General features: G+C 38.0%; 2 protein-coding genes across 2 annotated transcripts in view; both read left to right on the forward strand.

The window, feature by feature from the left end:
* Positions 1-969: 969 nt before the first annotated feature.
* zpd (zona pellucida glycoprotein d) lies at positions 970-10668 on the forward strand. Its single transcript, XM_061969320.1, has 10 exons — positions 970-1146; positions 2761-2812; positions 2888-2995; positions 4723-4931; positions 5016-5173; positions 9358-9472; positions 9530-9657; positions 9726-9918; positions 9990-10095; positions 10193-10668. Exons 1-10 carry the CDS (start codon positions 1126-1128, stop codon positions 10315-10317), a joined length of 1215 nt encoding a protein of 404 aa, XP_061825304.1. The 5' UTR covers positions 970-1125; the 3' UTR covers positions 10318-10668.
* A 947-nt stretch (positions 10669-11615) lies between these two features.
* The window catches only part of mmp15a (matrix metallopeptidase 15a), a 40124-nt gene continuing 34762 nt past the window's right edge, over positions 11616-16977 (forward strand). The window contains exons 1-2 of the mRNA XM_061970242.1: positions 11616-12105; positions 15777-15925. Of these exons, the coding sequence (XP_061826226.1) occupies positions 11983-12105; positions 15777-15925 (272 nt within the window). The 5' untranslated portion in view covers positions 11616-11982. The remainder of the gene's footprint in view (positions 12106-15776; positions 15926-16977) is intronic.

The following is a 16977-nucleotide window of genomic DNA, read 5'->3' on the forward strand; positions in this document are numbered from 1 at the left end:
ATTAGTCTACACCGCAGTGGAGACTATTCTTCCTGGGGTCCAGGCAAAAAACATCACACAATCACAAAACAAAAGATTACCATACCATACCGTACCAGCTTTACAATGCAGTACAACACGATCAAATAATAAAATGTTGTAATACAAAAATAGCAACAACAAAGAACCAAAAACAACAACAATAACTTCGAGTTTACATAATAATGTTCAAATGAAAGATAAAAAGAGTAATATAAAAATATATATATTTATATATATATATATATATATATATATTTTTTTTTGCAAAAATAAAACAAAAAACCAATGACCTAAAATATACAGTGTACCAAAGACAAACAATAAGTGACGAAAAAGTACCATCCATCCATTTTTTACTGCTTGTCCCATAATCAATAAAATAGTCAATAATCAATAAATTCAGTCATGACATTAGGTAAGGCCTACATTTTGTAATTGGCTTAATGAGTTACAATTATCAATCACATCTTGGAGAATGATTAAGAGTACAAAAGCCCTTAAATTGTTATCTTTGTTAAAAACATGATTTAGGTAGCCCTTTTCATATTTCATATCTGTATTTGCTTTTGTTTTCTTTCCTTGACTTTTGTGTGAATATTAAATGCAAGTTTGTTGTTCAATAAAAATAAAAATAAATTTTTTTTAAAACATTAAAAAATTAACGGATTCACAGCTTATCATTGCACACTGAATCAATCGAAGTAAAGAGCGACACCTAACGGTGAAGATTGAAATTACACCAAAGTAATATCAATTGTGTTCGCTCTGTTTTTATTATTATTATTATTATTTTAAATCATCTATCCATCCATTTCAAACAATATTTACGGGACAAAATATATTTTGTGTAGCTTTTTTTTTTTCTTTTTTTTCTCTCTCGATAAACCTAACCGGGGCGAGGACAGAAAAAGGAGGCTGGCTATAAAAGTGGCAGTGAGGCTGATTCGACCATGTTTACCCGCCATCGCCGACCGCAGGTGTTTTTAATTGAAAGGCGTCAGCTGATACAAACGCCCACTAAGCTACCAGTCGGCCTGTTTCACCGCAAACAAGAACTTTAAACTACGCAATATATGTTTTTAGGGGAGAAAAGGTAACGCAGAAATGACTTTAAACGACAATAAGGTGAGTTTGAGTGCGTCGCTTTGCTGCTAATGCTGGTGTTTTGCTAGCTAGCCTGTTTAGCTTAACTCCACTTAGCCAGCAACCCCCGCGACCCCAAAAAGGGACAAGCGGTAAAAAAAATGGATGGATGGCACTTAACGAGGACGATGAGAACTAGATGAGGCAATTCCTGGAGGAATTGTGTGTAAATGCTCCAATGCTGAAGTTGAACTGAAATGCTGACAGAATGTAGCATGAATGTAAGAATGGTTTGAATGTTGAAGAGTTTGAAATTCCTGGAAAATCGGAATTTGATTTGGAACTTGGGAAAGTGTTAGTTTGAATGTCCAGGATGAGTGGAATGTGTTGATGTTAGAATGGTTTGAATAGGTTGAAAAATGTGGAAATTGTGCAACTTAAGGGAAATGTCCCATTCATTTCAAAGGGAACTTCCTGGAAATGTGGGAATTTTGGAAAAGCAGAATTCTTTTTTTTTTAATGATTAGGAGCATGAATGTCCTAAATGAGCTGAATTGGTTGGTGTTACAGTTGTTTAAATCGGCCAAGAAATGTTGAAATAGTAAATGGTGTTAGGGAATTTCGGGAAAATCTGGAAAAATTTTTGAACTTGGAAAAAGGGTAGTTTGAATTTCCAGAATGGTGGAATGGGTTGAAGAATGTGAAAGAGTAGTCGAACTTAAGAAGGGTGGAAATAAGTTACCAAAAACAGGAATTCGTGGAAAGTTGTTGAATGTGGGAATTGTGGAAGTTTGAAAAATGGCCAATTCATTTTGAATGGGGGAAAGTGCAAAAAAAAAAAGGAATTATGGTAAATCCGGATTTTTTTTATTTTTTTTTAGAATTGTTGAAGTAGAGCACACAATTCCTGATCACGCTGAATATTTTGAAGTTGGAACTGTTTGAATCGGATGAAAAATGTGGGAATTGTGGAACTTTGAAGAATGTCCCATTTAATTCAATAGGAATTTTGTCTTTAATTGGAAATTTTTGGAAATGGTAAAAAACTTGAGTGGTTGGTATTGGAATTTTTCAAATCGGTTGAAAAATGTTGAATTGAGAAAGGGTATTACGGAATTCCTGGAATTTCGGTAAAACCGGGAATTTTTCCAGTTCAAAAAACAACTTAGTTTTTTGTCCTAATTAAGAGGAATGTTTTGACGGTGGAACAGTTGAAGTGGGTTGAAAAATGTGGGAGGAGTAGTCGGCAGAAAAAAGGGTGGAAATATGTCTTTGGAAAAGCAGGAATTCTGGAAAATACTGGAATTTTTTTTAACTTGAAAAAATTATAGTTTGAATTCCCAGAATGGTGGAATTTATTGAAAGTAGAATGGTTTGAAAAGGTTGAAAAATGGCCAATTAATTTTGAATAGGGAAAAATGACCTGGAATTCTGGGAATTTTTTGAATTTGTCAAGGTAAAGCCTGCGATTCCCGAATAGACTGAACAGTTTGAAGTTGGAACGGTTTGAATCGGGTGAAAAATGTGGAAAGTAGAGCGTGGCAAAATCTGGAGAAGAAGTTGAATGTTAAATAGATGAATTTTGGTGTAGAAAACCATGTGTTAATGCTTTGGAGCATTCACACAATTAAGTGGAAATATTTTCTTTCGCACCAGCTGAGTGTCTTCCTCCTGCTCCTGCTTGGCTTCGCACACCGCCAAGTTACAGGTAAAAACAAAACAAAAAAAACGTCGAGTAAATGTCCCATGAAAGTGTTAACGACTGTGCTGTTGTGTTGAGCAGGAGTCTGCGATGTCGACTTTTGTACCGATCCAGAGAAATGTATCCTCTCTGAAGACAGGAACAGCTGCAAGTGTGTGGAAGGATTTTATGATAACCACTGTAACAAAGGTTGGCTTGCTTTTTTTTTTTTTAAATCTTCCATCTTTATTTGTCACTGTGTAAAATCTATATTCCATTTACACAAGGGGTGTCCAAAGTGCGGCCCTGGTGCCATATTCTGCCCGCAGCTCAGATTTTCTTCAAAACTATTCTATAACACAAAAATAAACAAAAGGATTTTTGGATAGCCTAGTACACAGGTGTCAAACTCAAGACCCGGCGTCCAGATTTGGCCCGCGATAGCCCTGAAATGAGTCAATAAAGCATTTTATCATTTACTCAATGTAATCTTTTCATTGTGACAGACAGAAATGCATGTATTGCATGCAACTGAGTATATTTTAAACTTTAATATCTAATAATGCAACAAATATAATACTATCCTTAATTTCAAACTTTTTCAATTTAAAACTAAATATCTGCTTGAGTTATATGAAAGCAAGTTATTCATCAAATTGTAGACTGTAGAAATGACAATAGTTTACATTAAAAAAACAACTGGCAGCTCAGTTGCCAGGATTTTACAGTAAAAAAAAAACGTAGCGTTTTTCCATTTAAAAAAAAATACAAAACATTTTACGGTGAAGTTGTGGCGACTCAGCTGCCAGTTTTTTTGTTTTTTGTTTTTTTAACTGTTTGTAATACAAATATAATCAAGTGTACAGCAATTAATTTTATAATTTGAGATGAATTCTTATACATTTATGTACGGTTACAAGCGGCCCTCTTAGGGCAGCCGTAACTGCGATGTGGCCCTGTAACCGTGTTCGACACCCCTGGCCTAGTACTGGCCTAGTGATCTACATTGGACTGGTTTTAGCAAATCCTAATACCCAAAATATATAAAAAGTGACCGCTGCATCCATTGTTTTTTTTTTCTGTAAACGACCCTCGCTGGGGAAGGTTGGGATACGCCTGTTTACAGCTTACACAATATAATTACAGCTGTTTAAACATTTTTTTTGCACATTTAACAATGCGCAGGTATTCATTTGCCAAGAATATTTGAAAGCACACATCCTCTGCAGTGGACATTTTGTTGGTTAGTTACTTTTGTTTGAGCTATATTTTTTGGGGAAAATTGGTTAAAAATTTCAAGTGTAATTTTCATGTCTATTTTTTTCTGCTAATAAACACACTGCAATAAACTCCTTTTACCCAGTGTTCTGAGAAAATGTGCTACCCACAAAAATTTGCCACTCAACGCTTCTGAGCATACGCATCAACGCTAAAGGTCCCCTCTTGCCCTGATGTGGGACCTGAGCTGAGGATGTCGTTGTGGCTGGTGCAGCCCTTTGAGACATTTGTGATTAAGGGCTATACAAGTAAACTTTAATTGAAACAATTGAAGTGAAACAATAACCATATTAAGGTTAAAATGTTGCTGCAGTATATTGTGGTTATTTCTTAGCGTTTTTTTACATAGCAGGAAACGAACCTAAACAAAAATGCATGGCTGGTTGTTTGTCTATACATTATGGGGACAGAGTGAATGTCAACAATAAGTATTTTGACAAGCTCATATATGAAAATAATAAATGACAAAAGCACTTGTTCCAGGACCTATTTTAGTCATTTTCTGAAAATGTCATCAAAATCTGTCCATTACTTGCATGTTGCTAACTATCAGATTATTTAACTGGTTGCATTTTTTTTTTTGAAGCAGCACATTTTTTCAGAACACCGGTCTGTCAGATCTTAAAATTATTTTATTTGAATTTGTTTGTTTTTTACAGATGCACACCTCAAAGTCCTTTGCACTAAAGACTACATGGGACTCAGAGCAACGGAAGCTTTCTTCACGTATTACAATGCGCCTGTCGAGGCTTTGCACCTGCCCAACAGAGACTGCAAAGCACACAGGGAAGTTATCGGCAACGTTCCATACTTCGTGGTCAAGGTATCCAAAGATCAATATATGGACTGCGGCGGAAAGCCGCTTGAGGTGAGTCGGCATTAGGTCCTAACATCCATGTGGAATACAGCAATACATTACGACCATTTGATTGTTAACTTTTCTGCTTCATAGAAAAACTTCACTCATGTCATATATACCCTGAGTCTTCAAACAGAGCCTCGGGCCGCAGGAAATATCATCAGGGATCCAGTCATTAAGCTGGAGTTCATCTGTATCTTTCCATTAGTCAGAACAGTCAGCTTGCCTTTCCCAGTCAACCCCATTATTAGGTAAAGTCACTTTTATTTGATTTTTCTGTCTGATTTTTAGCCCTTTTTGCTCACTAGATTCCCCAAAAGATATCCAACACTGAAATCTAAAGAAAAAACTGCTTTCATCACCAGCAGCTTAGTGGTACACAGAAATTAATTTGTTTAATCAAATCACCCTTTTTAACACTATTTTACTTGCAGGCCTGTGTATAATAGAAAACAAATGTGCCTAACTCAATGTTCACTTCCTTAGCTCTCGATCCAATGTTGATATTGGTTTGATATCAGCAAAAAACAATATTTAAAATCAGCTTACCGTATTTTTCAGACTATAAGTCGCAGTGTTTTTTCATAGTTTGGCCGGGCTCCAGTGCGATTTATGTTTTTCCTTCTTTATTATGCATTTTCGGCAGGTTCGACTTATACTCCGGCGCGACTTATACTCCGAAAAATACGGTACATCTAAAATCTTATCTTTGATACATGTAGTCCTGTTCAATTGTGCAAAGCTGGACAGCCAGTCAACATCTAAATGTCTTCCAATAAGCACACAAGGTTGGTCTGATCTTTCATTTTAGTAAAGTAAATGACAAAAAGTGAACCTTGTAGGCTATAGGCTACTATGAGCTAGCAGCTACACAACAGCCAAGCACACAGTATGTAATAAGTGTCCTTAACTGAACAAAATTGAATTGGATAAAACGATAATGAACATAAAATAATTATAGCTGCATATTCCTTACGGCTACAAAGTCTCCAAGGCAGAAGCATATTAGAAATTATCCATTAATAAACCTGTCATTCAGCTTACTGCGTAATGAGTCGTGCGCTTAACTTGACCACTAGGTGTCGCCAAAATCAATTACCACTTCAACCTAAATACATAAGTCCTAAGGTGTATAGGTCAGTGTTTTTAGTGATGTGCAATACCACTGATTTTCTTTCTGAGAGTAAAATTTAGGTTAGTATTTGCGATACTGATCCGATACAATACTTTGTGCAAACTTACCTTTAGATGTCTGCTAAAAAATAAAACATTTTTATTTCAAATAACATCGCTCACAGCATAAATAATACAACTCAGGTATTTCAAAAAAGGGTGGAGTGCCATCTCCGGGTTGGGGAGGAGATCTTGCCCCAAGTGGAGGAGTTCAAATACCTCGGAGTCTTGTTCACGAGTGAGGGAAGAGTGGATCGTGAGATCGACAGGCGGATCGGTGCGGCGTCTTCAGTAATGCGGACGCTGTATCGATCCGTTGTAGTGGAGAAGGAGCTGAGCCGGAAGGCAAAGCTCTCAATTTACCGGTCGATCTACGTTCCCATCCTCACCTATGGTCATGAGCTTTGGGTTATGACCGAAAGGACAAGATCACGGGTACAAGCGGTCGAAATGAGTTTCCTCCGCCGGGTGGCGGGGCTCTCCCTTAGAGATAGGGTGAGAAGCTCTGTCATCCGGGGTGAGCTCAAAGTAAAACCGCTGCTCCTCCACATTGAGAGGAGCCAGATGAGGTGGTTCGGGCATCTGGTCAGGATGCCACCCGAACGCCTCCCTAGGGAGGTGTTTAGGGCACGTCCGACCGGTAGGAGGCCGCGGGGAAGACCCAGGACACGTTGGGAAGACTGTCTCCCGGCTGGCCTGGGAACGCCTCGGGGTCCCACAGGAAGAGCTGGACGAAGTGGCTGGGGGGAGGGAAGTCTGGGCTTCCCTGCTTAGGCTGCTGCCCCCGCGACCCGACCTCGGATAAGCGGAGGAAGATGGATGGATGGATGGATGGGTATTTCAAATTCTGAAGTATATTGAGGTAGTGGCCTAAGTCAAGCTAAAACAGGACAAAATCATACTAAGTACAAAAAATGGTGTCTCAAACTATAAAAAAGGAATTGGGTAAAATATAATTTAAAAAAAATAAAGTATTCCGAACTACCATTAGCATAAAAATAAATTCACCATTTAGTGCTTCTCAAATATTTTCTGTTGCCCTCCCCCCAACCCCACCCCTAGGAAAAAAATATTTCGTGCCACTTCCACTTTCCACAGTGAATATTGAATATAGATATTGGAAAAATTGTCTATAAAATTGTTTTAACTGTACCCTGCCCCACTCCTTGAGCTGGGCTGAGTTACATGAACATGTTAACGCGATAATACTGAACATGTAAATTAGCACTCAACAAAAGCATCCAACATTGCCTCATTCACAAGTTTTGTTACTTTTTTACACTGTGTTCATGTTATTGCTAAATTAACTCAATTAACTAAAATATCAAACTATTGATATTTTGATTTGACAATCTATATTACAGCATAAATATCTGGTATCGGCGGTATCAATCTTTCAGTATCGATCCATGCATCACTAGTGTTTTTATGTCTACCGTTCTGTTTAAATAGTAGTAATAAGTAATTTCACTTGGTCAAGCGATTTCTAACGTTCCACACTACAAAATAATGAAAATATATTATTCCTGCTGGTATCTGATTAGTATCGCTATCGCCCAATAGAGAAATAGATGTGTCGTGACACCAATACTTATCATACATTCCTTTTGTCATAGCCCGCCACAAGTAAATTTAGACCACCACATATTTTTATTTTTATTTTTTAGATTTGGCGTTTGGTCCTTGCTCTCTAACACATAAGAGAGTGTAGCTTGTTTTGTCCAACTCGTGCTATGCTGTTACACGCTTAGGGAGTTTGCCATTTTGGTTTGCAGGCACCGTTTTTATGGGATTAGTATACAGTTTTCAGTTTTGCATTTTGTGTAATTGGGTTTAATTGAATGTTAACATTAGATAATGGACCCCAGGTTAATGTATAGTTAGGGTTGTCTGAGAAACCTTGTTTGCATCAGTGTACTTGTTAGACTTGGAGGCCTATCTTGACAGGAAGTAGGAAACATTATGGATGCCTCCCAGAGGGAAGCAATTGGAAAATGTTGTTTCCGTGGGTTGAGCCAGAGGATCTGACCAGCCTGCATTGTTTGTGCAGTGTACAAGTCCTAAGAGGGCCAATCCTTTCTGCAGACCTTACTGTCCTCTGCAATCTATTTTGGTCCTCATTTGTTGTCAGTGGATTCAGATGGTTTAGTTGTCATGGAGATGATTTAATCACCACTGTCACACTGGATGTTCTGTATGAGACCATGGAGGCTGTGTAAGGATTTTCTGGTATGCTGCTTGTCAGTTGGAGCTTATTTCCCCCTGCAGCAAGACTTTACAAGTAATTTCAGCTCTTTTAGGGGAGCTAGTTCTCTTAGCTCGGCTTATGGAAAATAACCTGCTTTCTCCATTCCCAAATGGCTAAAACGTTTGTTTTTGCTTGAGTTTCATATTCTACCAAAAAATAAAATATGAATATATTAATGTTTTATATGGTATGTAAATTGATTTATTTACTGTATGTTCAACATTGAATAGATGGCTACAAAAAGGTTTAATCTGTAAATGTTTAACTATTTACAGTGAAACATAATGAAATATGAATTAATGTGCATAACTAAACACTTTTTGCTAGTCTTTACTAAAGATTGGACACAAAGCGCTTCAGCTTTTGTTTCCTCACTTTACAAGCCTTATATTTGATGCACATTCTCACAATCTTGTCTCCTTCCGGTTTGTGTGCCAACGACTGAGTTCGCTCTGTAACTTCTTCTGATCAGCGTAGACGCCCAAAGCACCACGCAATTGGACCAAGGGAAAAGCCGGAAACATTCTCTCTGCTTAGAGCCGGCTTTAAGAAATAGACGACCAATGATTTGCTAGATTAAATACAGGGTCTTTATTCCATCCATCCATCCATTTTCTACCGCTTATTGCCAATAGTTTTAATTTACTTTCTTCAAGATCATTGTATAACAATATTTAGCAAAAAGTATGTATTTGAACTATTAAGCATTAAGGCAATGTAACACTTTAAAGTTTTGTCTTATACTATATCACAAAGACAATGGTGCAGAATCGGTAAAAAAAGCAAAAACTATTGGTTCTTATTGAAGTAATTTGGCTTTTTGCCTCAAGTCCTCCTGTGTCGAAAGACTTAGTCCCTGTCTTTATAAATAAGATAGCGACAACAAGCAAACCTGTGAAAATTAACCGTAGATCTCCTCATGCTGGTAGCCATCCGATACGTACGCTAACCCTTCTTGGCCCACTTTCGACCTGCAGTGATATTTTGCTCATGGCCTGTGTTTTGGTGACCCAGTGAGGCGATGGTACGTGTGGATGAGCTGGAGGCGATCATACAGATGAGTCTGTACACCGATCAGAGCTACACTCAAGCCTTCACCAGTGCACCCACCATTGAGCTGGGAGATAAGGTGCTGTGTTAAATTCTTCTTTTGTTGCGCTGTTTTCCCACTTTCCATTCTTTTCAGGTGTTTGTGGAGGTGACTGTGACGGAGCCTGCAGACTTCTTTCTTCTTCGCATCAACGACTGTTGGGCCACACAGAGTCACCAAGCCAATGATTCTGAGGGATTGGACCACAGCCTGCTTTTGAACGGGTTCGAACATATCAACCTTCACCTTAAAAGTAGATATTTTGTGCATGACTTTTGCCGTCTGTGTGCAGGTGCGTGAATGACAATACTGTGTCCTTCCACAATCTGAGCGAGGAACACTTCCAACACTCTGACACGAACGGGCAGAGCTCCACCCTTCACTACAGCTTTGAAATGTTTCGCTTCACGACCGAGCCCCACGAGTTCTACCTGCACTGCACTGTGCAGCTCTGTGACCCGGATGACAGGAAGTCCTGCACACCTGTGAGCTCATAGTCCTCCTCGCTACTGCAGCATGTACACACTTTTTAAGAGGTGCTTCGCTTTCTTTGCAGAACTGTAATTCCATCGCTAAGAGGGAAGCCGTGCGAGCAGACCCTCCCCAGGCGCTTATATCATACGGGCCCATCAAAACTCAAACACCAGGCAAACCTCTATCCAGTAAGCCAATTATCACCCCTTGCTGGCTGATATTGTGTGAATGACACATGCTGCTACTGTACAGAGTGTTATTTATTTATTTTTTTTCTATCCCCAGGTGTCTTGACAACAGTTGTACTGCCAGTAGCAGGTGTCTGGACCGTGGGCTTCCTCTTTACCCTCTTCATCGCTGTGGCAAGAGCTGGCAGTAGGAAGCATGCTGCACAAACTGAGCAGCCCTGAAGACCTCAATAAAAAAAAGTCGACAGTGCTATTATCCCTGCTATGTTATTGTCAGAACAAGCAGGGCTAAAATGTCAAACACTGTAGGATGACAATTGTCTAAAAAAAATTGTTTTTTTAATCGTATGACATTCATTTAGATGGTAAGAAGGGAAGCAGACAACCATTGGCTTCAACTTCTGATTGTTGGTCTCATTGAAGCCTGAAATTTGTTAATTTTTGGATATCCAACAGACCGTTTTTGTCTTTGTAAATACACTTGGGTGCATTATTTGAGACAACTTTGAAGTTGCCTTCTCAAGGATGTTTTTACAAATGCAATAAAAAAAAATATGAGGGTCAAACTGTGTTTTTATTTAGTTATATCTAAATTAACTCCTGTGGTGTATGATGTAAACCAGGGGTCCCCAAACATTTTGACTCGGTGTGTGCATATATTCCTCGCGCACTAATTGATAAAGAGCACGCACTTGCTGCGGCGTGAGCTTGATGTCACGTTATCTATGGGAAAAATGCATTTTTAGACTATGATTTGCCTGAGCGGCTAGGAGACACCGAGTAACGAGCGGTAGAAAATGGATTAGAAATGACAGATATTAAAAAACAATTTTATTTTATTTTTTAACTTGGGACTTCCCGTTGGCCAGATTTTGGACGCTGGCCAGCTGTATCCGTAGTTTGGGGACCACTGATGTAAACGCTCATGCTGAAATATATTTTTGTTTTAAAATTAATTTGTTTGCATTTGTTAGGTGATATATATTAACGAGTCATGTTGGGGACAAAATAGCTTAATTCACAGTAACTGTAAAGGCAAGCATATCCGTTGTCCCCTAATGTAAATGATCCATACAGCTGTAGTGCTTTTTAAAATGCAGCAGAGGGCGCTGTGTCCTTTTGCTCTACTGGTCTGATAGAGGGGAGGGCTTTCGCAGCGGTGGGCGATACTGAAAATGTTGGCGTCCATCCATCCAATAACTAAATTCATGCTCAGCGTTGATAACAAATGTTAAAATGACTCTACTTTTAATCTGAATTAAACGGCATCAATATTTTACTGAAATATTTTTGTATAAACCAACTCGTGACCCATTGAGCAATATTAAATGCAATTGTTTTGAGCGTTAAATGAATGGTGCAAAGTAACAAAAGTTAGACAAATGTATAAAAATGAGTAAAGGGACAAGCGGTAGGAAATGGATGGAGTACAGAAAACGGAAAATACCGATGTTGTCGATATTGATACTGGTACTCGGTCAACCTACCCACCCCCAACTTGTTAGAGGGGAGGACCCTCAACCTCGGAACTCTTTGACGACCTATTCGTCTGTTTAATGGCGATCTTCTAACTGTTTATTACTTCTATGAAGGACATGAAACTTCAATGCAGACCTTTAAGGATTGCTTTTGCATCCTTTTTTGCCGATTAAACTTTCAAGTTTACTTTTTTTGTGTGCAGAAAGTGGACGTCTCCGTCGTGGAGAACTTGTGGATTAAAGCGGCGTTTTAACGTGGAGCTGAGCTATGGGTTTTTAAACTATCTTATCTTTTCTTTAGGGGCCAATTGCTTGGCTTTTCATGTAAGGAGACGAGGCTGCACTTTTGTGTGCCTTCCACAATCCCTGCCTTGCTGGAGAATCATTCCTTTGTTTCCTCCACTGATCGATGATGATGTCAAAGCAAGAACCCGCCTGGACTCAAATCCGGATCACTTCGATCTTTGTGATGATTATGGTCCTTGGAAGCTACGCAGGAGATGTCCCCTCGGAGGAGGGCTTCAATGCAGAGGTAAATGTTACCCAAAGTAATGTCCACGTTTCCATTGCCAGTTGACCTTGATTCGAATTAATGGGGGGGGGAAAATCATATTTTATTGTACCAAAAGTCACAATAATGGGGTTGCATGCAGTGCATCCGGAAAGTATTCACAGTGCTTTACTCCACATTTTGTTACGTTACAGCCTTATTCCATAGTGAAATACATTCATTTTTGTCCTCTAGATTCCCAATAATGACATTGTGAAATTTTTAATTTTGCTAATTTATTAAAAATAAAGTGTTCACAGCCTTTGCTCTATACCACAGGTGTCAAACTCAAGACCCGGGGGCCAGATGTGGCCCGCCACGTCATTTTATTTGGCCCTCGAAAGCCTGGAAATATGTATCAATAAAGTAGTGTAACTTTTCTTCCTAAATGTATTATTTCTTTGTATTTTAGTTGAAAAAAAATATATGTACTCCAGTGGTTCTTAACCTTGTTGGAGGTACCGAACCCCACCAGTTTCATATGCGCATTCACCGAACCCTTCTTTAGTGAAAAATAAAATGTTTGTTTTTTTTTCAAATTCAAGACAAAGTTATATGATTTTGGTAACACTTTAGTATGGGGAACATATTCTAAGTAACAATTAAGACTTCATTTAGAGTTATTTGGACACTAGGGGAACATATTCTAAGTAACAACGACTTAATTTAGAGTTTTTTGGACACGAGGGGAACATATTCTAAGTAACAACGACTTAATTTAGAGTTTTTTGGACACTAGGGGAACATATTCTAAGTAACAACGACTTAATTTAGAGTTATTTGGTTAAGGTTAGGGTTGGAGCAGGGGTAGGGAACCTATGGCTCTCGAGCCAGATGTGGCTCTTTTGATGACTGCATCTGGCTCTCAGATAAATCTTAGCTGATATTGCTTAACACGATAAGTAATGAATAAATCCGCTGGTAATCACAATGTTAAAAATAACGTTCAAAATATAAAACATTCTCATGCATTTTAATGCATCCATCCGTTTTCTACCGCACCTGTTCAAGAAGTCGCATTGATGGTAAGAAGTATTTTATTTTATTATTGGTTAGCTTCAGAATAACAATGTTATTAAAAAGAATACGAGACTTATTATACTCTAAAAATGTTGGTCTTAATTAAAAATGCAGGCATTTATTTGTATTCAGTGTTAACATTTTTTATATGGCTCTCGCGGAAATACATTTTAAAATATTTGGCTTTCATGGCTCTCTCAGCCAAAAAAGTTCCCGACCCCTGGTCTAGAGGGTTAGGGTTAGAGGGTTAGGGTTATAATAAGGCCATGCCGAATAAGGCATTAATAAGTACTTAATAATGACTAGTTAAGATCCAATATGTTACTAATTTGCATGTTAATAAGCAACTAATTAATGGTGAATATGTTCCCCATACTAAAGTGTTACCATGTTTTTTTTACTGGTGCACAAAATGAACCGTGCATGAACATCACCTTGTTCAAACAACAAAACCAACACAGTGCAAAAACTCACAACAAATGACACACCTGCAAATCAGTCTGACTTCTGCTGTGGCCGTATCCGTAATACGCCAATAGGGAGAAGTTTTTATTTACACGATGAGTCGGGTGTGTTTTGACCTCCGCCAAACCCTTAGGGTTCGATCGAACCCAGGTTAAGAACCACTGATGTACTCCATGTAATCGCAAATGATGTTAACTTAAATATTGTCTAATTGTGCCAAAATATATTAAACATTAAAACCATTTTTTAAATAGAAATATATACTAATAATGATTTCAAATCAAGTTATCCATCAAATTGTGCAATGTAAAAGTAGCAATAGATATCATGGTAAAATTGTGACATTTACTGTAGTTTTTACATCATTTTTCTCTTAATGAAGAAAACCCTACTTTTTTTACAGTAATAAACTGGTGTCGTTTTGGCATTTACAATAATACACCGAAAAATCTACACTTGTTGATTTGCGGTAAAAAATAAATAAACTGGCAGCTCAGGTGCTAAAATTTTAATGTAAAATTGCAGGTTTTTTTATTTACAGTTAAAAAACAAATGTCAATTTTACAGTACAATTCTGTCAACTGAGCTGCCTTTTTTAACCATAAAACAGCAGTACTGTTTTTCCATTTACAGTAATACACATTAAAATTTGAAGTGAAATTATTGCAACTTACCATTTTTTTTTTACATTTTAGTTTAAAATGCATTAAATTGTGTAGTAGTAGTATTCACTCTTAGAAGCGGCCCTCTGTGGCCAAACATAACTGCGATGTGGCCCTCAGTGAAAATGACTTTGACACCTCCGCTCTATACTTTGACCTTTGGCAGCAATTGCAGCCTCAAGTCTTTTTGAATATGATGCCACAAGCTTTGCACACCTATCTTTGGGCAGTTTCTCTCTTTCCTCCCTGTCCATTCCTCTTTGCAGCACTTCTCAAACTCCATCAGATTGGATGAGATGCGTTGGTTTTCATCCTGGATGTACACAATACAGCGATATTGACGCGAAATCTTGAGTTTTACAAACAAATGTTTATTATTATTTTGGAAACATACGCAACTTCTGGTTTTGAGATCGAAATGAAATTTCACAATAAAATTATCATCTAGTAGTGTAATTATGAAAGTTGAGGGAACTGGCTGTAAAAATGCAAGTGAGTGATTTATTTTAAAATGTGTTAACATTTCTGTATTCATATAATTGCCAAACAAAAATGTGTGTATTAGTTAATCCAATTAAATGATTTTTCAGTAGAATATCCGAATACTAAAATATTCGATAGCTGCAGCCATAACGCCTCCAACACAAAAATCTTGTTAATGATATCAAAATAAGAGAAAGGCTGTGCAGGTTTAGGCAACCATGATTTCTGTTTTTATTTTTTATTTTATTGTCTCGTTTTTCGCTCCTTAACTCCATTGCAGTTGTTTTTAAAAAAATCTTTTCATGTTATAATTCTGTTTCATTGTATGTTTTGTTCCTCACACTTTTAAGAGTGTGTTATTTTACAAAAACACCCAGAAATGATGATGAGAAATAATTGTGTTAATGAACATCATTTGGTGAAACACAGTTTACTTAATACCGTAATTTAAGCCTCATCAGAAAGTAGAACATTTTCTTGCCCATTCTGACAATTAGTTAGCATTAACTTGCCTATTTATGCAGAAATGGATGTTTTATTGTCTTGTGTGCACTTTTATGGGTGTGTGCTGCATGCTGTGCATTAAAGTAGGAGTCTCGTGACCCTGCTGTGTTGAGGGCGCCTGCTTTGTTGTTTTTGAGTCATGCTGAGGCTTCAAGTCAGGAGTAACTATTGGAGTCTTTGTGTCAGTGCACCTTAGACGCATCTTGATGGCTGTGAACAGCAGATTTCAGTGTTTTTGGCGCAGTCATTAAAGTCTGATGTAATGTTTTAATTGTTTTCCTTAACATCTGTTTACAGCCTTCTCCTCATCTTGGCTGTTTTTGCAAAGAAAGGGTCAGGAATGTGCTAATATTATTAGAAGCCATCTGGTTTCAATCAGCTTTCTCTTTTTCCTCCTCAGATATTTCCCCAGTTGTTAGACAATGGTTGTGTTCCTGGATGAGCACAGTTGCCCCAAAACCATACCGTGTTCTGATTGTTACAGCTGATTTCTCGTGACCTTTCACCTTCCCCCTGCAGGCATGGCTACGTCAGTTTGGCTACCTGTCTCAGGCCAGCAGACAGATGTCCACCATGCAGTCCGCTCAGATCCTGTCCCAAGCCGTCAGTGACATGCAGCGTTTCTACGGCTTGGAAGTGACTGGGAAAACGGACGCTGCCACCATCGGGTAAGCTCAACCTCCCCAAACTAACCGTTTTGCAGGCAAACTGTACTTTCAAAGAAGGTTGAACTGGTGATTGTGGAGGAAAATCTATGCACATCCAATACATATAATCATGTTAAATCATCATATGTCCACTTAAACATTGACTTGATAATAAAAAACATATTCATTTGCATTAGGGCGTTCTAATAAACAGGACTCTGTAAAGGTCTTAGATCACCCCTAGTTGTATTGTTTTGATGACCTTTTTACTGCTGTGGCTTATAAAACACATAAAATACATATTACACAGTACAGGCCAAAAGTTTGGACACACCTTCTCATTTCAATGCGTTTTCTTTATTTTCAAGACTACCGTATTTTTCCGACTACAAGTCGCAGTTTTTTTCATAGTTTGGCCAGGGGTGCGACTTATACTCAGGAGCCACTTATGTGTGGAATTATTAACACATTGCCGTAAAATATCAAATGATATTATTTAGCTCATTCAGGTAAGAGACTAGACGTATAAGATTTCATGGGATTTAGCGATTAGGAGTGACAGATTGTTTGGTAAATGTATAGCATGTTCTATATGTTATAGTTATTTGAATGACTCTTACCATAATATGTTACGTTAACATACCAGGCACGTTCTCAGTTGGTTATTTATGCCTCATATAACGTACACTTATTCAGCCTGTTGTTCACTATTCTTTATTTATTTTAAATTGCCTTTCAAATGTCTATTCTTGGTGTTGGCTTTTATCAAATACATTTCCCCCAAAAATGCGACTTATACTCCAGTGCGACTTACATATGTTTTTTTCCTTCTTTATTATGCATTTTCGGCCTGTGCGACTTATACTCCGGAGCGGCTTATAGTCCGAAAAATACGGTATTTACCTTGTAGATTGTCACTGAAGGCATCAAAACTATGACGCCTGAGAAGTGAAAACCATTTCAGGTGACTACCTCTTGAAACTCATCGAGAGAATGCCAAGATTGTGCAAAGCAGTAATCAGAGCAAAGGGTGGCTATTTTGAATAAACTAAAATACAAAACATGTTTTCAGT

The sequence above is a fragment of the Nerophis lumbriciformis genome, linkage group LG10, assembly GCF_033978685.3.
Source record: "Nerophis lumbriciformis linkage group LG10, RoL_Nlum_v2.1, whole genome shotgun sequence".
In the NCBI taxonomy this organism is placed as follows: Eukaryota; Metazoa; Chordata; class Actinopteri; order Syngnathiformes; family Syngnathidae; genus Nerophis; species Nerophis lumbriciformis.